Genomic DNA, 22,061 nt, shown 5'->3' with positions numbered 1-22,061 from the left:
GTGCATAAGAAATATCAGCAGCAAGAGGGTAATATTGCCCTTGATTATGCCTTAAGTGAGAACCTTACCTTGAGTACTGTATTCAGCTCCAAAGGCCATGCCCATCACGAGGACGCTGAAATGATGGTGGCAGTTCAGAAAAGGGCCTGCATCATAAACTGTGCATAGAAAAGCATAACAAACTCAAAGGGGTAAATACTCAAACCACTGTCTGGCTGAGCAAGTTAAGCCAGATAAAAACACACGGCTAACTCGGCCAAGTTATTCAGGGGTGCAGCTGGGCCACTGAATATATCCAGCCGTCTAATAGCTAGCCAGCTAGGTTTATCCACTCAACTTTAGACCTGCTGAATAGGAGATCTAATATATCCAGCTAACGTTTACTAAGCCGCCATAGTTTATCATGGAAGGTGCCAAATATTGCGGGAAGGGGGCCAGCCCCTTGATATTCGGGCCCCTCCTCCAACAAAGTATCGTGGCTTTACCGCAGCACAATTTTTTCATCACAGCATGAACATGCGACAAAAAACTGTGCCACCGTACAAAGCCTTCTCATGCAATAGTGGCCCTAAAAAGCATGTACCCTCAAAGCTGCAAAAAATCACCCCGGTTATCTCTGGAGACCCCTGCTCACCTTCCAAGGCAGCAAAGCCCCTCCCCCTAATAAAAGAGAAAAAGAAAATGTGTCCAACTGCATGGCAATGGCCCCCCTCCCTTCCCCACTCTTCCACTTAATAGTGAAAAAAGCCCCCTTAGTCTCCAGATCTTCCCTCATGGCCCATCCTTCTCCCCCCTCAATCCCTGGTATCTAGAGTACCCCTCCACCCTAATCCAAAACAAATGACCCTGGTGGTCTGGGCCCCAGGCGGACCCCCAAGTCCCATCCCTAAACCTTCACATTCTTCTAAAATGGATCTTCCTTAGCCAGCAGGGACCCAGAGCACCCCCCCTAGCTCCAAGCCCATCAATGCCATTTTTCAAAATGGCATCAATGTATCTTGCCTCTAACACGTGACGGGGCAAGGTCCAGGGGGGGTTGCATTTTATTTGGATGGGGGGAGGGATGGGCCGGGGAAGATCTTGAGATTAAGGGAGATTTTTCTACTATTGAGGGGAGAGGATGGGAAAGAAAAGGGGCCACCGCTATGCAGCTGGATGAATGTTTTATTTGTTTCAGAGGTCCAGTGCCGACTCGGTAGGTGGAGGGAGGGTGGGCAGGCAGAGGTTTCCAATGACGCCAGGGGTGACTTGTGGCCTTTTGGGGAGAGGCAAAGTTTTGGGGGCCTCAGCACCTGTAATTTTCCCATGGAAGCATCAGGGATCCGTGTTAATTTCTCGATGCTCCTGTGGGAAAATAGCTACAACTCCCTGAAAAGTACTAAAATAACGGGACTGACTTTTTTCTAAGTCAGTCCCGTTATTTTATTAACATAGGATTGCCTATGCATAAGCTGATTTATATGCATTAGGAAATTTTAAGCATGCAAAGCAACTTATTTCCATAGGGAGTGGAAATCTTGTGTTCTATCACGTGATAAGCAGCATTAAACGCACATTAGATATGGTTACCATGCGATATCACCTTATCGCAGTTTAGTGAATCCACCTATTAGCCAGATTAGGCTGAATATCGGCACTTATCTGGCTAAGGCCTAGATTCATTAAACAAAGATGTTTTGTCATGGGAGGGGCCCCAGTATCACAGGGGGGGCATACCCGCAATATTGTAGCGCTCACCCAAAAAAATATATTGCTTCTGTATTGGCATGTCTTGCAGCAAAAGTCCATGCAACAGAACAATGCGACAGAGGTCTGCAGCAGACGATGGCAGCTCCCACAGCATGGAGCCACCATCACCTTAAAGAGCCAGGCAGCCCAAGAAAGTGGCCAAGGGTCTTCTTAGAACCCCCAAGGCCATCAGTTGAGGTGGCCCAGCAACCAAAAGTAAAATGAAATACTTGTAAACTTCACCACTCTATGATGCACTCTCTCCCCGCAACCAACTCCATATGTGAAGCAACCCCATCTTCCACATAGATAGCCCCTCCTGTATTTCCAATATAAAATTAGCCCCTCCTGTATTTCCAATACAAAATTAGGCTGGTAGGGGCCCCGGCCCCCTTTCCACGTGACTTTAGTCCATTCCCCAGACCTTCCCCTGTCATGTCACAGGGCAAGGTCAGATCGGCGCCATTTTGGATGCTGATGCTAACCGGGGCTCAGGGGTGCCCCAGGCCCTCCACTTTGCCTGCACTGGATTTTTCAAGGTATTGTGGTTTTGGGGGTTGAGCTTTGCTTCCCACTATACCACCAATGATATGTTTGAACATTTGGGTTTTGGGCAAGGGGTGTTCGGGGGCGGGGGCCTACCAGCCTAACGTTAATATTGGAAATGGGGTGACAGGAGGGCCTAGAATATGGACGTTGCTTGACATATGGAGATGGTTGGGGGAGGGAGAGCACTGGATTTTATAAGTTGGGTTTTTTTTTACTTTTGATTGCTGGGCCGCCTCGATTGGCAGCCCCAGGGTAGGCGGGGGAGGGCATACGAAGACCCCCAGTAACTTTTTTTTTCCCCCTTGTAATGCATTCACTTCTTAGGCTCCATAGCCCTTTAAATCTACCATGGGACCATTGAGACCTGCTTTAGGGTCTCAGTGCTTTTGTGATAGATTAGCGTTTTGGTTAGAGCTGTAGTTAAATTAACGTGGCTGATTTACTTCTTTTACAAAATTTATGCCTGCAAAGGGGAGAGAACCATTCAAATTTTTGCGCACAAGGCTGCTTCAGGGGCTTTACCAGAGGCAAAATTAAAAATAAATTTTTCAAGTTGTGATCTAAAATAAAAATAATCATTCAACCCAGTGACAGTTCAATAGAGGAGAGCCGGACCGGGAAATATTCCCATATTGAAACTTAATGGTTGACTGTTACTACTTCAGTCTCCCGCGCTGACGACAATTAACCGTACAAGCAAATGAACGATTTCACCATGTTCTACTGTAGTATTTTTATTTTAGATCACCAAGCCCCTGAAGCAGCCTTGTGTGAAACTCGGTCAGAGTTGGGCTCTTTTGTTCAAGAGATATATGTGCAAATAAATTGTTTTAATCTAAGGCAGTTGGTCTGTCTTGCTTTAATATTTGCTGCGTGGAGAGAGAACATTCTGCCATGACCACAGGGGAGGGGGAAGGGATGGGGGTAGGGAGGCCTTCAGTTAGTCTGACAGTTAATCAACTGGAAGGGTGCCCAAACCTTTTCAGATGCCATGACCACTGTTTTTTTTATTTTCAATCTGTTAAAATCAGCAGATAAGTAGTAATATTGCATTTGAAATTGCAGAAAGTTTGTGTGTTTAACTTTGCACCATGTAGATGTTGTATCAGATTCTGTTCACTTAGAGATGCATTGCAACATACAATTTGACCAGGGATGACTACACGTTTGCCCATAGCTTTAGTGTTAATGTGGTTTTGGGTTTTTTTACTCATCACTCACAAATACACATACCAGTGTGGAGACTGGAGCAAGGGAAAAAAGGTCACACACACAGGTAGATAACTCTAATGTTCAGAAGCAGGCCACACCGTTTCCTTACTGCTGCTCTATGCCTAGTGAGTACCTGGTACTATTTTCTACAGATAATGCAGTTAATGGAAAAAGAGCAAATAAACACACATTTTATTCGCAGTGTGACAGTCAGACTCCTTTTTCCCAATCCAAGAAACTCACAGAGAACCAAAAATTGAAGCAAGGCTGGACTGCTGTTTCATCCAGTCAGTGCTCTCTATACAGTGTTCAGAGACACTGCAATTAAAATGTCTTTCTCTCTGCAGCATTCTAAGTAAAAACTGCACCGTACACTGTACAAAGAGATCTCTGGCTCTTCCTTCTGCTTGGTCAGTAATACAGCACATTGTAAGTCTGTATCACTGCACAGTGGAACTCTGTATCACTGAATACAACAGTCAGGTTGATGCAAATACCGTGCAGTGCAGCCAGCTCAAGGCTCAACACGCGATTAGACGTGCGTTCATAACCCCCGATGAAAAACGGAGGTTAGCACATCCAAAACGCACATCTAGTTGAGCGCATAGCTAATAGCGCTCATCACATTAAATTCTTGTTGATGAGGCTTATTAGCTAATACCTCCAGATGCAAAAAAAAAAAATGTGCACCCAATGCGCAAATTTTTACTCTCAAAAATTATCACCTGCCCTGGAGCAGACTTTAATTCTTGAGGATCCCCAAATGTTTACAGAAAAGCAGAAAATACTACTTTTCTGTTGTTCCTCGGACTTAATATCATGACGATATTAAGTCCGAGGAACTACAGAAAAGCTGTATTTTCTGCTTTTCTGTAAACATTTGGGGCTCCTCAAGACTTAATATCATGACGATATTAAGTTAGAGGAACTGAAAAAGGCTAACCATAAAAAATTAATTAATTAAGGGGCAGATTTTGAAACCTGCGCACGGGCGCAGATTTGTTCACGCAACCCGGCGCGAACAAATGTACGCCCGATTTTATAACATCCGCGCGCAGTCGCGCGCCTGTTATAAAATCCAGGGTCGGCGCGCTCGCAAGGGGGTGCACAATTGTGCAACTTGCGTGTGCCAAGCCGCGCAGCCTGCCTCCGTTCCCCAGCCCTACCCAGAAGCCCCCCCCCTACCTTTGTTGAAGAAGTTACGCCTGCCAGGAGGTAGACGTAACTTACGCACGCTGGCTGATGGCCGGCCCGTGATCCTGGGCACAGCGGCAAATGGCCTGGAGGCTCAGGCCACACCACGCCCCGCGGACCGCCTCGGACCGCCCATGCCCCACCCCTTTTTGCAAGCCCCGGGACATGCACGCATCCCGGGGCTTGCGCGCGCCGCCGAGCCTATGCAAGATAGGTTCGGCGCGCGCAGGGGCAGGCAGCTTTTCGGGGGTTACGCGCGTAACCCTTTGAAAATCTGCCCCTAAGTGTGCCAGCTGTCAGATCTGGAAAATGGACGATCAATTAATGAGCATCCATTTTCCTAACCCATTCGCAAAATTGAGCGTCCACTTTCCTAATCTGCTGACAGCAACCTCTCCCGGGCACCCAATGCCAAGGGGACACTAGGGACACAAAATGTTCCCTAACACCTCCTTTTTCCACGGCTGCCCATTTAGTAATAAAATCAGGTGCCCGGGAGAGGTGGAACAGCGCATGTTAAGAGAGCGAGCGCTCCAACATGAGTGCCCGTTTAACACTTGCCGATACTGCATCAATCTGAATGTGTGAGAAGAGGAAATAGCAAACAGAGCCCGTCTCACTTTTAAATTCTCCTAGATCTTCCTTTTGTCTGACTCTCTTTGAAATTTTTCTGGAGAGGTTCAGAAACACACCCTTCCTTTGTACTTGTCTGCGCAAAAGTGATCTAAAATGGTGCCTGGCAAACTTTCTTTCAGTTTCAAGTTGAAAGATATGAAAAAGTCACTGCCAATCTATGCAGATGCCAACTAGAATAGGCTAGTTTAAAAGAATGCTTGATCTTGATTGGTTCTGCTTCTTTGCTTCTTATCCCTTCCCACCCTGTGACATCAGGCTACTAAGCTTGCTTTGAGGATTAAAAAAAAAACCTTGCAGCTTTGCTTGCCACATAGACTTTAATGGGATTCAAAACCAAATGGAAATGAAAATTCAGGGTTTTAGGGGCACTGGCCATTTGGTTTTGTTTTCCATAAGCAAAAATGAATATGCCTCATTCAGTTCAAATTCTTTATTCATTTTAAATGTATTTATTTAAATTTTTTTAATATACCGATGCTCAAGACCAAGCCTTATCGTACCGGTTTACAATGGAACTAGGGGAAACCAATTAACAACTATATAGAAGGTAAAGTTACATTAAACAGGGAGCATAAACATGGGCGTTGGAAGAAAGGAAAGATTTCAAACGAATACAACTGGAGAGTACTGAAAATAGCGAAAAACAATTAAGTAGCGAGACATATAAAGGTTAACATAAGGTTGCTGAATTCGGCTGGAGATTTATCATAGGCAATTATTAGCATAACATTTCCTGTGGAAGGAGGAACAGGGGAGGTAAACGGGGGGGAGGTGGCAGGGCAGGGACCGGAGGGAGGGAGGAGATGGGGAATGGGTAGGAAGGTGAGAGAGTCAATATTGGTTGATAGAGGCTCCTTCAATGGTAAGCTTGGGTGAACAGCCAGGTTTTCAGTTTCTTTCTAAATGAATGCACATTTCCAGTAACCGAAGACTCCAGATCTTTCTCAGCAGAAATGACCAACTGAATAGCATCTGCATAGAGGTACCCTGACATTCGGAGAACCTGAATGTCTTCAAAAGGTTGCTTGCAAATGTTAAAAAGCAGGGGACAATATCAAACCCTATGGAACCCCACACTGACAGGGAGGGCACTCCTCACCATCACTACAAGGGACCTCCCTGACAGAACAAAAAAGAATAAGTCCAATCACAAACAATGCCATCAAATTCTGTCTGCATCTTTCCAACAGAATATCATGACTGACCAAAGCAAAAGCACTTGATAGATCTAATAAGACAGAACTACAGAATCCCCTCTATTCAGTTTCAGTCTAGCTTGATATAGTACTCTGCAATCTTGTTCAATGCTAGAAACAAAATATTAGGGGAAATTATTGTTAAATCAGAAAATACACATTGACAGCTGAAGATGGCTCCCAGAAATGAAAACAAACATGCAATTACTTTATCTGAATGCAAGATGATTTCTTAGAGGCATTCATATACATCAAAGGAATAGGTGGTGGACAAAAAGCAAACCTTTTTCTGAAGAAAGAAAATTCTAGAACACAGATGTCATGGTATGAGGCTGCAAGAGGGTAGATTTGGGAGCAATATCAGGAGATATTGCTACATGCAGAGGATAGTGGATGTATGGAATAGCCTCCCAATAGAGGTGGTGGAGACAAAATCAGAAAGATAATTCAAGGAAGTAGTGAATAAGCACATAGGATCCCTAGCTGTGAAGAAGTGAAGGCAAAGTCAAAGATCAATTGAGGTCTATGGCATTGTACTAGCAATGATGTTTGGCAGACTAGATGAACCTTCTGATCCTTATTTGCTATCATATTCTCTGTTTTCATTTTCCTGCATACTGCATCACTGCAGACACCGGTCTATATCTAGTCAGCGCCTTCTCCTGTTCTTATCACCATTCCCTGTAAATGATCCACACGCACAAATTCTGTTATTGGTTTGGTTAAAGTATTTTAGCATGCATGGAACAGATACAGGGGGAAATAGTAGAATGAATACAGTAGACCATTACTTTTTAACCTGATATGTGTGTTGGATTACATTTATTTGGGCACCAACTTTTTAGATCACACACAGTCTGCCTGTTGTGCATCTTTTTGCTTATTGTATTTTTCAGTGTTTTAAACAAGTTCATTTTCTTACTATGTTCCACTTAAATATTAGTCCATTATCTTGGATACATTAAGATACAATAAAAACCTTTGATCAAGGGGTCAGCTTTTCATTACACATTAACTCAAGTAGCCAGATTAGATATGATAAGTTTTTGTTAAAACCAAAAAATAATCCATCTAATTAGCAGTTATACTTAGGGGTAGATTTTACAAATTTGTGCACACGTGTACACAAATTTAAAATCCATAAAAATCTAAAATCCATAAAACAGGATCTCAGAAAAAAAGAACAACACTGGCGGAAAAACCCTAAACCCTACATCTACCAACCTCACAGCATTCAAGTCCACGATGCACCTGTACAGAATATCCATCCTCCAAGCAAAAAGAAACTTTTATTCGCAAAAAATTTCACCACTTCATCTTCAACCCCAGGGCGCTTTTTTCTATGATATCATCACTCACTAAACCTGCATTGACATCAATACCAGATGATAAAGCAGCAAGCAAAGCAGAAGAACTGGCAACCTACTTTAAAAATAAGATCCCAAAACTTCTATCTCAGTCCAAGAACAATATCAATTCTTCACCAATTACACCTCAAGCTGCTGCCCCTTCACAAAAGGCAAGCCTTAGAGAATTCGAACCGACCTCCTCCTTAGAGATCGAAAATATCCTAAAAAAGCTCAAACCTTCTTCACACCCTCAGGACTCCATACCCACCAATCTACTCATCGCTTGCGCTAAAACCATCTCTAAACCCATTGCCAAATAATCAACTGCTCCTTCTCCCAAGGGCTAGTACCTGACCCTCTAAAAATGGCAATCGTAAAACCACTTCTAAAAAAATCTAATCTTTCTCCAGAAAACCCAGCCAATTTTTGCCCAATTGCAAATCTACCATTCATCGCAAAAATCATGGAACGAGTTGCTAATAAACAACTAACGGAATACCTAAACGACCACAACATTCTTTCTCCAGCACAGTTCGGGTTCCGCCAATCTCGAAGCACGGAAACTCTCCTTATCTCACTAACGAATTCCATATTAATAAATCTGGAAAACAGACACCCCTGTCTTCTCATCCTACTAGATCTCTCGGCGGCATTTGACACGGTCAATCATAACACATTAATAGATCGTCTGTCAGACATTGGCATTAGAGATGAGGCCCTCAAATGGTTCAAGTCATTCTTACAGAACAGACAGTATAAGGTCAAGGTCAACAAGGAAGAATCCCAACCAGTCACCTGCAACTTGGGAGTCCCACAAGGATCGTCACTCTCTCCAACCTTATTCAATATATACCTTCTTCCACTCTGCCAGCTCCTCATCAACCTAAATCTCATACACTACTTATACACAGACGATGTGCAGATACTGATGCCTATTACTGAATCTCTCCAAAAAACTCTGGACGTCTGGAACTCCTGCCAACAAGCCATCAACAACCTGCTCACTAGCCTCAATCTGATTCTAAATCAAAGCAAAACAGAATACCTCCTTATCTCCCAAGACGGAACCTACACACATCCCAGTTCCATCTTGTCTACTCAATTAACACTGTCCACACAAGTCAGAAATCTAGGGGTTATCCTCGATAACCAAACGAATTACAGATCTCTCATAAATAATATCGTAAAGGATGGATTCTTCAAATTACAGGTTTTGAAGAGGCTGAGACCCCTCCTCCATTTTCAAGATTTCCGATTAGTTCTACAAGCAATCATTCTCACGAAAATAGATTATTGCAACTCACTTTTACTAGGCCTCCCTGCTAACGCCATAAAACCGCTACAGATGCTGCAAAACGCTGCAGCAAGGATCTTAACCAAGTCCAACAAAAGAGACCACATCTCGCCCATCTTAAAAAGCCTACACTGGCTTCCCGTCAAATTCAGAATTCTTTTCAAAGTGCTCTCAGTTACCCACAAGGCACTACATAACATTGCCCCACTCAAGCTCAAAATCCCTCTCCAATTCCACACCTCTACCAGACCAGTGAGACAAGCCTATAGAAACAACCTTCATATCCCACCGATGAAGTCAGCATTAAGCAAAAGAGCTTTCTCCACAGCTGGCCCCAAAATCTGGAACACTCTCCCGCCAGAACTCAGATCAGTGCAATGCTCCTCTACATTTAAAAAAAGACTCAAAACGTGGTTATTCAACCAAGCTTTCCCATAACAGTAACCTGCGGAACATCCCTGCCAATGATCCTTTCGGTGGAAACCCACTTGAGAGCTATTGTGAGCTATTTAGATCCTCCATAGAGCTCACGTAAACTTTGGCAGTCAAAGATCATAACCCACTCTTATAATTACCAACTGTTTATTTAACCTACATTAGGCACTGTATCTCTTACTTATGCCTACATTAGGCAATGTATCTTTTAAAATGTTATTAACCCCATATATACTTATCCAAGTTATATCGACCTGTTCATTGTAAGACATTTACTTGTCAATGTTACTGTTAATATGTAAACCGAATTGATCAGTAACTCTGTTATTGGAAAGTCGGTATATAAAAATGCTAAATAAATAAAATAAATAAATAAATACTTTTGTTCGCGCACCAGGCGCAAACAAGAGTACACAGGATTTTAATAGATACACGTGTAGCCGCGCGTATCTGTTAAAATCTGGGATTGGCGCGCGCAAGGCTGTGCAAAATCGGCAGCCTGCGCACGCCAAGCCGCGCAGCCTACCTCCGTTCCTTCCACCCCCCGCACCTTCCCCTCCCTTCCCCTACCTAACCCACCCCCCAGCCCTACCTAAACCCGCCCCTACCTTTGTTGCACAAGTTACGCCTGCCTGAGGTAGGCGTAACTTGCGCGTGCCGGGCAGCCACCGGCCGCCGGCGCGCGATTCCCAGGCCAAGAGCCGTTTTGGAGGCCTCGGCCATGCCCCCAAAACGCCCCCGGGCCGGAACCACGCCCGTGGCCCTGCCCCCAAATGACATGCCGCTGCGACTCAAACCCCCCCCCCCCCCAGGAAAGCCCCAGGACTTACTCGCATCCCAGGGCTTGTGCGCGCCGCCGAGCCTACTCAACATAGGCTCGACATGCGCAGGGGGAACTTCGGGCAGGTTTTCGGGGGGTACGCGCGTACTCATTTGAAAATCTGGCCCTTAATTTCCTGCTATCTACTTTTATGGGTCACCATCTTCTCACTCAACTCTGCTGTTCATAATTTCCTGTATCATAGGTCCATCACTTCCCTTGTGCACAGCTCAGTCATCTAAAAGGATGCAATAGACCAAATATTCAAGAACGAACAGACTGTAGAGAAGAGTAAGAAGAAATTATAAACACACAGCATTTGGATACCAAGTAAATATCCAATAGCACAGCAAATAGCTACACTCAGCTTGGCAGAAATTCACTAACTAGATGGCTAATGGTAACCATAAACAAGGCAGTTCCAAAGGGCAAGCAAGATGGGCATCTGCGATGCTACCATCACCACCAGCATCAGTTCATTGGTTTATGTATGTGCCTGCACAGCTGCTCACATCAACAGGGCTGGCCACTTCATCAGAAGGAGACTTCTTCCTCCCCCAGAGCCACTGTTATGCCATGGCCCTGACCATAAAAGTCCATTTTGGCTAGCAGTTTTCATTAGTAGATTGCCCCATAGCCACCAAGCTTCAGCATACATATGAAAGAAATCCAGAAGACAGTGGAGACCTAAAAACTTATTTGATGACCACTTTTTTGATCAGTCCATCCTACCAGCAATCGAAAAAAAGAGGAGGCCCAATTGGCCATCTGCAGAGCCCATCCCACAGACAACGAAGGGAGGCCCAGCAGGCTGTCGGCAGAGCCCATTCCGAAAGCAGGTGAAAAAGAAGAGGAGGTCCAGTAGACCAGTGGTCCCCAACCCTGTCCTAGGGGCCCACCAGCCAGTCGGGTTTTCATGATATCCACAATGAATATGCATGAGAGAAAATTTGCATGCACTCCATAACATGCAAGTTAAGGTCAAGCATTCCCTTAACTTACTTAGTCTTCCACAGCTCCCATAGACTGTTTTCATCCTGTTGACGTCCAGAACCTATGCTCATGTTTTTACTCATCAATAAGAAATTTCTCCCTCCTCCCCCCCTCCACGAATAACCTTCTTTCCCCCTCCCCCCATTAGCAAACCTCCCTCCCTATGCGCTTAGTCTCGCTCTAATAGTGCATACTGCTACTGTTCCTAGTTATGTTATGTTATATTATCCAAGTTGTTCACTCCCTTGTTCATTGTAAGACATATATTGTCATTGTTTTCTACTTGTTATAATGTAAACCGGAGTGATAAGTAATTCTGTTACCTGAACTTCGGTATAAAAAAAAGTTATAAATAAATAAATAAATAAATGAGTTCGCTTTGATTCTCGTTCATTTTGCTGTATCCATGTGCTCTCTTTGCCTAGACCTGGGGGGGTGGAGGGGGGGAAGGGTTATGGGGAGGGAGGTGGGGAGGGGAGGGTTAAGGGTGAGTCTGGAGGCTTTGTGTACCTGAAAGTGGTTCTGGTGGGGCTTCGCCTTCTACAGTCGTAGGCTCAACTGGTTTGGGGGATGTCTCAGAGTCCAGCGTCCCCGATGCCATCTGGCACAACGCTTTCCAAGGGGTGTCCCTGGGGTGTTGTATAAGTGTGGGTGTAGGTACACAGAGAAAATAGTAACTGAGTGGTTCTCTATGGTCTTTTGACTCTGGTTGTTGATATTTGAATTCTGTTCCATGTTCCTCGGTTCTTCTGACAAGTATTGTTTCTCCTTTTTTTCTGTGTGAATCACTCAATAAAAACTGTATTTATAAAAAAAAAAAAGAAGGCCCAGCGGGCCGCCGTGCAGCCCATCCCACTAGCAGCCAAAAATGAAGAGGAGGCCCAGCTTCAGTCGAAAAAGATGAGGCAGCTCAGCGGGCCACTGGCATCCAAAATAAAAAGAAGTTGGCCCATGCCAGCAGCCAAAAAATAAAACCGAGAGACAGCATATGTGAGTGAGGTAAATGGAGTGTGTAATTGTGAGACAGCATATGCATGGATGTGGATGGGAGAAAGCATGTGTATGTATGTGTGAGAGAGAGCATGTGTGAGAGCATCTATATGTGTGTCAGAGAGTGTGTATGAGAGCATCTATATGTGTATGTGAGAGCGTGTGAGTGTGTGAGAAAGAGCATGTATGAGACCATCTGAGTGCATGTGTGAGAGCATCTGTGCATATGTGAGGAGCAGGTGTGAGAACATCTGTGTGGTTGTATAAGAAAGCATATGTGAGAGCATCTGTTTCTGTATGAGAGAGCATGTGTGAGAGCATGTGTGCATGTGTGAGAAAGAGTATCTGTGTGTGTGTGTTTGAAAGAGCATGTGAAAGCATCTGTATGTTTCTGTGAGAAACATATGTGAGAGCATGTGTGAGAAAGAGCATGTGTGTGTGTGTGTGTGTGTGTATATAAGAGGAGAAAGTTCACTCACCCTGCCTCTCCCCACACTATTCCTCAGAAATCTCAGGGTGACTGGAAATCAATAGTTCCCAGGTATAGAAAATGGGGATTTTTAAAATTCTTATTAAATTTAATTATTGAGTGTTATTTGATGCCTGCTGTTTTGTAATATTATAATATTTCCCAATATTATATAATTATTGATGTTTGGGAAATTTTATAGTTTTTATGAGTTTTTAATTATTGGCTGTTATTCTGTTCATCAACTGTTTTGAAATATTCTTTTTATTAGTATGTTTTTACTGTTATGATTGTTTTATGTTTTATATTCCTTGATTTTATTGTTTTGAGGAATGGCATTTCTATTTCTCCATTATTGCTCTGCATACAGTCTGGTTTGTTGAGGTTTCCAGTTCATTTCTATTTATACTTTACGGTCTCTTTATTCTGTATTTGGTGAGGGCCTGTCTCTGTCCTGCGTGTGTGAGCGAGGTGAGGTATTCTGCCAGTGTGCAGTTTCTGGGTAAAGATCTATAGCAGCCTGGCTTGTTCTGTTTTCCTAATGGAAGGTGCATTGGTGTTTAGGGCCTGGTGTAATATTTGCAGTGCTACCTTTCCATAGTTAGGGTTTTTACTGTTTGAGGGCCGGTGATTAGTGCTCTTTTAGTATGGGAGGTTTATGATATTGTAATTGCAATTCAACTTACTCTGGGCTTTCTGAGGGCAAAGCCCACACCCAACATTCATTACTATGGGCCGAATACGACATGTGTCTTTTTTTGCAGGGTTGTGATATTTTTACCTCAGAAGACTGTATAGCTCAATGTCCTTTTCTATGTAAAATTGATTGTTATAAATGCAGAATTTGTAATTGTGTGTGATGGTGGGGGAGGGGGACATGGGCAGAAGGTTGTAACGTTCACCTAGTTGCCTAATGCCCTTGCACTGGCCCTGAGAGCGTGTGCCACACAAAGACCCCCACCAGTCACCCACCTTCTACTTCTCCAGGGGAAAATGCTGGGGAAAAGGTGGGAGGCAGGTCTTGGGGTTCCTAGAAACATGATCACGGACACTCTCTATCTGCCACTCCTCTGGGAGCTCTGACCCCTTACTTTTCCCTTTCCACAACATTTGAAATCACCGAAAGGGTCAGACTACAAAGAGACCCCCCCCCCCCCCTTACTTGCCCCTCTTGATAATTTGACCTGTACCATGCCAGGGGCGCCATCTCATCTCTCGCCTCAGGCAGCAGATTGCCTCGAGCCGCCCGAGGGTGAGCGCACAAAGGAGTTACACCGGTAGATCTAACTTGCTATCATAGCAATTATCAAAAGCCCATTTCCCCGCATTAAGGGCCTGATTTTAAAAAGCATTTACTCGAGTAAGCGGGCTTTTGAAAATTGCTGCAATTTATGCCATTGAATTGCCCATAGGATTGACTCGCATTAGTGCACTTTACTCAAGTAAATGGCTTTTGAAAATAGCTATGAAAGTATGTTACATATTTACGTGCCTAACTCCTTTGAAAATTACCTCCTAGGAGCACTTAACGTGGGTGAAACCTGTGGACAATTCAATGGCATATATTGGAGCAATTTTCAAAAGACCGCGTGCAGGGGTAAAGTGCATTTTACATGTGTAAAAACCCAATTTTAAGCAAATAAATGCTTTTGAAAATTACCCCATTTTGAGCACCTTCTGACTAAAGTTACATGCACAAGTCAGCTCGGAAGAATAGCAGTCCTAACTGCATGTACCTTTATCAGAATTTGTTCAGTGAGAGAGGCCTGTGTGCGCAAGTCCCACTGAATATGTGGTGCAAATTACTCACCTAACTCCCCAAATAAATTTGCTGCTTGTCACATCACTAAGTATTGACTTTAATATTTGCAATCTAATTGCTGTTTTCAGCGCATTTGCTTTTTTTTGGGGGGAGGGGGGGTAGACTTCCCCTTCCCTCACAGTTCCACTGAAGTCAGTATTGCAAACCTTGGCCATCTGCTTTCTTTTCTTGCTGGCTATGTACTTGGCAGACCAATAGCTGCTGTAGCAAGCCAAAGAACTTTCACTGAACGTGTCCCCAGGTGTCAATGATATTGCTCTTTTGCAATCTGCATTGTTTTATGATCCTCATTTGATGTGGCTTATCCTTCTTTAAATGCTGGAGTACAATTAAAGACCTGATTTACTAAGGCTTTTTTTTTCCCCCATTCCGTGTCGGGGAGGAGGAAAGCTTAGTAAACCAGGCCCTTGGCGAACTTACATTGCAATCTAACAGTAAATGTGGTTTCCCTTTGCAGGCAGTCCCATCACACCCAATTATGTGGATAATTCAACCTCCAACATAGCTCCCTGGTGCACTTGTAATGCCAGCGGCAACAGGCAGGAGGAATGTGAGAGCTTTCTCCACCTCTTCACTAATAACATTTGTGTCCGTAAGTACATGAACAGCAAATGCAGATGCTCAAACTGTCCTTTGGTGTCTCTGCTCTGTTAATAGAGTCTGAGGTTAGGTGTGATGACATTTTTCACCAGGTTTGTTTGGTTTTTTTTTTAATGGTATTGAATTTATTTATATCTACATGCTTGTGAAATTTTAAGTCTCAAAGCTGAATGAGCATGCGAATGCAATACATTTTCGGACAGCTGTTAACATGGAATTATACACCGTGTGAAAAACACCTTCAGTAAACATGTTTTCAAACAGGGAGCACTTGGATGGTCCCTATTTCATATCTAATGCTTTAGTGCCCGGTGGGGGAAGGGCTGCCCTTTCTGTCAATGTTTCCAGGCTGCTGCACCCAACAGGTATTTTGGCTGCTATCTAAGCAGAGAAGCATGTAGATACTGTTGTGTGTGCTCGCAGCTGGGAGTAACAGCAAACAGTCTAAATGCAAACTGGAGGGCGTGATTATACCAGCGTGGAGTCAATAACTCTTCATAAATAACATTTTTTCTCAAAAAAAAAAAAAAAAATGACATAGATGTCTATGGCTGTTTTGATAGCAACAAGCTACAAATTGGCTATTGTGCACAGTACAGGCTCCGTGAGGGCAACGCACCCAGCAAGCCAAGCACCACCATCCCCCCCAAAGCACAAGTCCATAGCCATTATTTTGTGGGAGGGTAGGGGGTGGAAGGTTTACGGCAATGAGTAAATTTCATACTGAAACATCCGTTTGATCAATACACGCCATCTTTCTGTCTTTAAAGAAAATGCAATTCTTGCCTTCGGCAATGGGACCTATCTGAATTCAGCACAGAAACCATCAATAACCTCGACTACACCAGCATATAAGCAAAAGCGCAAGTCCAGCAGTGCCGTGGGTACCGTCAAAGAGAGCGTCTTTGATCAGCTACAGCCCACCAAGGTAAGGGAGCTCCAGAGGCAACATCTGATGAAAAGAGCTTGGCGACCACACTGGATTACAATTTATGAGACCACATTCTTTCAGTTCTGTGCATGGAGAAAAAAAAAATGCATCGCTTCAAAGGCAACTGTGCATGTTTTATTCATCTGTGAATAATATTTATTCATGATCCCTCCATCTATTGTTCCTTCATTTGGCCATGAATAACATAATTTGTGGCAAAGCTACAAATCAATCATTGTTAGCGTTTCATAAGAAGTGACGTGAGAAGTCCTGTGTAACTGCTGATAGTGTTACACTCACAGTGAGGCTAGGAGAGAAAAAGCCCTCAATATTTATGATGACATGCAGGAAATTCTGGCGACAGAGAGTTGGCCAAGGCTAGAACTGATCTCCGAATACAGATTTGTGCATTTGCGCTGTGAATCCTGATTGGTCCTTTTGGTATTGAAGAACGCAGAAGCAGCTGAGAATTGCTAGTTTTCCGCATGCATTTCTGCCATCATCATCCTTTCCCAAGTGCCTTAGAGAGATCGTATTCAGATATTTTTTCTACTTTGATATTTACTTTTTTTTGGCATTTGTATGAAAACTGCATGGATCCGAGTTCTAATTCACAGCTATTTTTATTTATTTATTTAAAAGTTTTTATATACTGCACCGCAGTGTAGAAGTCTATCCATCTAGGCGGTTTACAATAAGAACATACACAATATCGTAACATACATCATTTAAAATACATCACCACATTTACATTAAAATTATTTATCATGCTAAACAGTGTAAGGTTCAGAATGGAAGAGTTCCTTATTGTATATTATAAGCACGTGTGGAAAGATAGGTTTTTAAGCATTTTTTTAAATTCTGTACGATTTGCCATTAAACGGATATATTACTGGTGACACAGAAATAAGGAAGGAGAAATAACAAGTAGCCAGTTTTGAACAGTACCCGCTGTGGGGTGGGAAAAGAGAATTTCACTTTATATTTCGGTTTTCAGTACTTGAGCATTTGCTATAGATGTGCCTTGCACGATATAACTTCAACATTCTGAATGAAGCTTTTAAAAGTGCCCTATTGATGGGTATAAGTTGTTTTTATTTTTAATTAAAAGAAATATCTACTTGAATATAAGTCGTTATTGCAAAGAGAATAAAGCGAGTGCAAAGCTGTGGCAAGATTGTGTCTGTAACCAATATCATGAACCACTGAGCTGGCATCATGGCCTACCTACCCCGCCATGATTGTTACATCCATGATAAAGATTTCCGTTGTCTACAACCTTTGTAGTCTTTGATATCTTTCATTTGGCCAACAACAAAAAATTATGTTGCAGTTCAAGAGTTTTGTGAGTGCAAGGCTGAAGTCTGTCTAGACCAGGGGTCGGGAACCCATGGCTCGCGAGCCAGATATGGCTCTTTTGAGGGCTGCATCTGGCTCGCAGACAAGTGTCGCCACACTTCGCGGTTCCCCGCTGACCCAGCTGCTCCCCGGTCCTCCGCCGCCCGGGCTTAAAATGCTGTCAGCCCGGGCGGAACGCGGCGGGACAGCTGGAGTCAGCGGCACCGGCGTGCTCTCTTCTCCTCCTCCCCCCCCCGCGGCCCGGAAGAGGAAGTGGTGAGCATCGGGTGCCTGCGCGGAAGAAGAGACCAGCGGCACGACTGGAGTCAGCCGGGTGCCAGCGCTGGAGTCATCGGGTGCCTGCGCGGGAGTCTTCCCGCGCAGGTACCCGATGCTCACCACTTCCTCTTCCGGGCCGCGGGAAGAAGAGAGCACGCCGGTGCCGCTCAGCACCAGCGTGCTCTCTTCTTCCCGCGGCCCGGAAGAGGAAGTGGTGAGCATCGGGTGCCTGCGCGAGAAGAAGAGGCCACGCTTGTGGGAAGAAGACTGCAGCGCGGCTCGGAGGAAAATGAAGAGTTTCAACCGCGGCCGATGGGACTCCGCCTCCGCGAGGGCTGAAAATGAAGGAGGTTAGTGTTGGGAGGAGGCTGCTGCTGCCGCGAGTTCCTGGGGTGGGGGTGGGGGAGAGAGAGAGTGAATGAGCGAGCAAGCGTGTGTGTTTGAGATCCTGTGTGTGTGAGTGAGATTGCATGTATGTGAATGGTTGAGAGCCTGTACATGTGAAAGAGAGTATGTCTGTGATTGAGAGCCTGCCTGTGAGAGAGAGAGAGAGCATGAATGTAAGTTTACCATTGGGAACCTGTATGTGTAAGTTTGTGATTGAAAACCTGTTTGTGTGAAAGAGTATGTGTGTATGATTGAGATCCTTTGTGTGTGAGAGAAATCATGTGTATGTATGATTAAGAGCCTGTGTGTATAAGTAAGAGAGAGATCATGTGTGTCTGTGTGTGATTGAGAGCTGGTTTATGTGATTGAGAGCCTGTGTTTAAATGAGAGAGAGAGACCATGTGTGTCTGTGTGTGATTGAGAGCTGATTTAGGTGAGGGAGCATGTGAGTATGTGATTGAGAGCCTGTGTGTAAATGAGAGAAAGAGAGGACATGTTTGTAAGCATGTGAATGAGAGTCTGTGTGTGAGAGAAAAAGACAGCATGTATTTATGTGATTGAAAGCCTGTGTGTGTGTGTAAGCGTGAAAAGATAGACAGCATGTGTGTAAATGTGTAATTAAGAGCCTATATAAGTGAGTGAGAAAAAACAGGTGTATATGTGAGTACTGAGAGCATGTGTGTATAGGTGTGTCATTGAGAGCCAGTGTGAGAGAGAGCGCTGGTATGTGACTGAGAGAGGAGAAAGTTCCAAGCAAACCACCCCACCTCCTGCTAATTCAGAACAATCTCAGGACACCTGGATATCAAACGTTCCCAGGTATGCAGAGCAAAAAAATTTTTGTATCCTTATTATTTTTCATTACTGGATCTTTGTGTCTGCTATTTTGAAATATTTTGTTGGTATCTGGAAATGTTTTATATGAGTTTTAATTATTGGATATTCCTCTCATCAGCTGTTTCGAAATATGTTCTTTTTGTTAGTACAGTTTTACTGCTGATGATTTTATATTTCTTGATTTGTTTTATAAGGATGTGTGATGTTTCTTTTTTCCTTTGTTACACTGCATACAGAGACTCTGGCTTGTTGCAGTTTCCAATTCAGTTTTTTCTGCATGCTTCTTGTTATGCGTTTTGGTCTCTTTATTCTATGTTAGGTGAGGGACAGCACGTGATTCAGGTGAGGTTTTCTGCTGGCGTGTTGTTTCTGTGTAGGACTCTATAGCAGCCTGACTTGGTCCGTTTTCCTAATAGGAGATGTATTGGTGTCTTAAGGCCTGGTGTAATATTTTCAGAGACTTATTGTACATTAAAAGTGGGATCTTACATAAAATGCACACATTTACTTGTATTTAGTTTTAAACATATTGTATGGCTCTCATGGAATTACATTTTAAAATATGTGGCGTTTATGGCTCTCTCAGCCAAAAAGGTTCCTGACCCCTGGTCTAGACAGACAGAAAGTTTTGGGGATTTCCCAAAACAAAGGTCTGCATGAGCTAGGAGGTGGCAATTGCATTAGCATCCATAGAACCGACCAGCAGAAGCTTGATTATGAGTGGAGTTGGAAATATTGAGGTAGATTTTAATAAAGTACACCCGCGCGAGCAAGAGTATGCCGGATTTTAATAGATACGCGCGTAGCTGCGCATATCCTTTAAAATCCAAGGTTGGCGCGTGCAAGGCTGCCCAAAATCGGCAGCCTGCGCGCACAGAGCCACACAGCCTGCCTCCGTTCCCTTCCCCCACACCTTCCCCTACCTAACCCACCCCCCCCCCCCAGCCCTATCTAAACCCCCCCTACCTTTGTTAGAAAAATTACGCCTGCGCCAGCCAGCTGGCTGGCGCATAATTCCCCAGCCCAGGAGCGGTTTCGGAGGCCTCAGTCATGCCCCTGAAAAGCCCCCGGGCCGGAACCACGCCCGTGGCCCCGCCCCGGATGATGCGCCGCCGCAACACGCCCCCGACACGCTCCCCCAGGAAATCCCCGGGACTTATGCGCATCCCGGGGCTTGCGTGCACCGCCGAGTCTATTCAATATAGGCTCGGCGCGTGCAGGGGGAGCTTGGGGCAGGTTTTCGGGGGGTACGTGCGAATCTTACGCGTGTACCCCTTTGAAAATCTACCCCATTGTGAACAGGGTATTAGTTAGGAAAGGTGGCATCTCATTGGGATGCAAGCATTGCAGAGAGAGAGAGGCTTGTTGTCATTCCTTAGTATCTTCATTAAAAAAAACCAAAACAGATTCAGTGAGATGGAATAATCTGACTAGATTACAGATTACTTTATGTGACTGAGCTGGAAATTGGCGTTGTGTAGACATATCTGTGAGGAGCGGTAGGTTTTCTGTAGATTGCCATTTTTATGTGGTTGCCTTCTTTTCTACTGCTAGTTGTGCCTAAGAAGTTGATCTTCCTGTCAGAGCCCAGGTGAACATGGCCATTAAAGAAACTACAGTAGATATCAGGGTCAGCACAAGGAATGGCGTGCTCCTTCCCACAGAGATTTACTCCTGTTTTTAATGTCTTCCACATTTTACAGAATAGAGGCCCGTGACCTTAACATTACATTCTTCATTTACACTTCCACACAATGCATGGTTAATAGAATAATATAAAATACCGCCAGTTCATTACCCTGTGAATTAGAAAATAGGTAATGACCGCTTTACAGTGTGTTGACTCTTTTCAGTGGTAGCTTTGCATGGAAGGTCACACTTGATTAATTACTAGCTCATGTACAGCATGATGCACATCATAAATAATGAGCTGTATGTGATGTAAACCTTCTACATTTTAATGCATTTGAAATACATTTGGAGACAATATACATGTATACTATTCTGTCCGCAGTTGGGTCAGCATGCCAAACTGTTATTGGGGGAACTGCTATGGATTCGTGCAGTGCTACAAAGAAAGTCAAATGTACTAAACATTTTTAGCCTACTTTCTGAAGGAAGTAAAACAGACTTTTGAGGTTACAGTGTGTGTTCCCTAAAAATGTTTATGTTAGGTCTTCTAGCCATCCTATTCCAATTTTCAGGTGATATCAGGGAATCCAAAAAAGATCCTGACTGGCTCTCTTTTTAGTGATTCACAATTATGTACATGTCCTGGAAAGTAAACTTCATTAGTACTGAATGGAATATCTTCTTCCCATTTGCACACAACTGGAGACAGGGCCGGTGCAAGGGGATTGGGTGCCCTAGGCACCTTCAGCCTTGTGCCGCCCCCCCCTCCCCCCATCATGCGCCCCCAGCCCTGCCCCCCCCCAAGAAAATTTACAAAATACCTGGTGGGTGGTGGTCCAGGTGGGGGCCTGGGAGTGATCTGCCGCTCCCATGGCCTCGGCTGCCACTAACCAAAATGGCGCTAGCGGCCTTTAGCCCCTACCATGTGACAGGGGCAACCAGTGCCATTGGTTGGCCCCTGTCACATGGTAGAGGCTAAAGGTCGCCGGTGCCATTTTGGTTAGTGGCAGCCGAGGCCCCGGGAGCGACAGATCGCTCCCAGGCCCTTCGCTGGACCACAACGGGGGCATCAAGAGGATGGCACGATGAGGCGGGGGTTGGCAGAATTTTGAAAGGGCACTTTTTGCCCTTTCAAAATTCTGCCGCCTGCTGCGGTGCCCTCTAAATCGCAGCCCCCCTAGGCACAGGCCTAGCTCGCTCAGTGGTTCCTCCGGCCCTGACTGGAGAAACCCTTTACAGCACATCTGGACTAGTGTTTCATTGGTCTGATCCAAAAGATTGTTACTATAACCAGGGGTACAATTAAATTATAATCTATGCACATTTTTTTAAATCCTTTTCAAATTTGGAAGCAATATAGTACTTCATTT

At 44.3% G+C, this 22,061-nt stretch overlaps 1 protein-coding gene across 3 annotated transcripts in view; it reads left to right on the top strand.

The window, feature by feature from the left end:
• GFRA4 (GDNF family receptor alpha 4) overlaps window positions 1–22,061 on the top strand; it is a 463,837-nt gene that overhangs the window by 426,119 nt on the left and 15,657 nt on the right. For all 3 annotated transcript variants that reach the window (XM_029594092.1, XM_029594101.1, XM_029594083.1), the window contains 2 exons: window positions 15,145–15,279; window positions 16,058–16,215. In XM_029594092.1, the coding sequence (XP_029449952.1) occupies window positions 15,145–15,279; window positions 16,058–16,215 (293 nt within the window). The remainder of the gene's footprint in view (window positions 1–15,144; window positions 15,280–16,057; window positions 16,216–22,061) is intronic.

Source organism: Rhinatrema bivittatum, chromosome 1 (genome assembly GCF_901001135.1).
Source record: "Rhinatrema bivittatum chromosome 1, aRhiBiv1.1, whole genome shotgun sequence".
Lineage (NCBI taxonomy): Eukaryota > Metazoa > Chordata > Amphibia > Gymnophiona > Rhinatrematidae > Rhinatrema > Rhinatrema bivittatum.
This window is presented reverse-complemented; position numbering and strand designations above follow the sequence as displayed.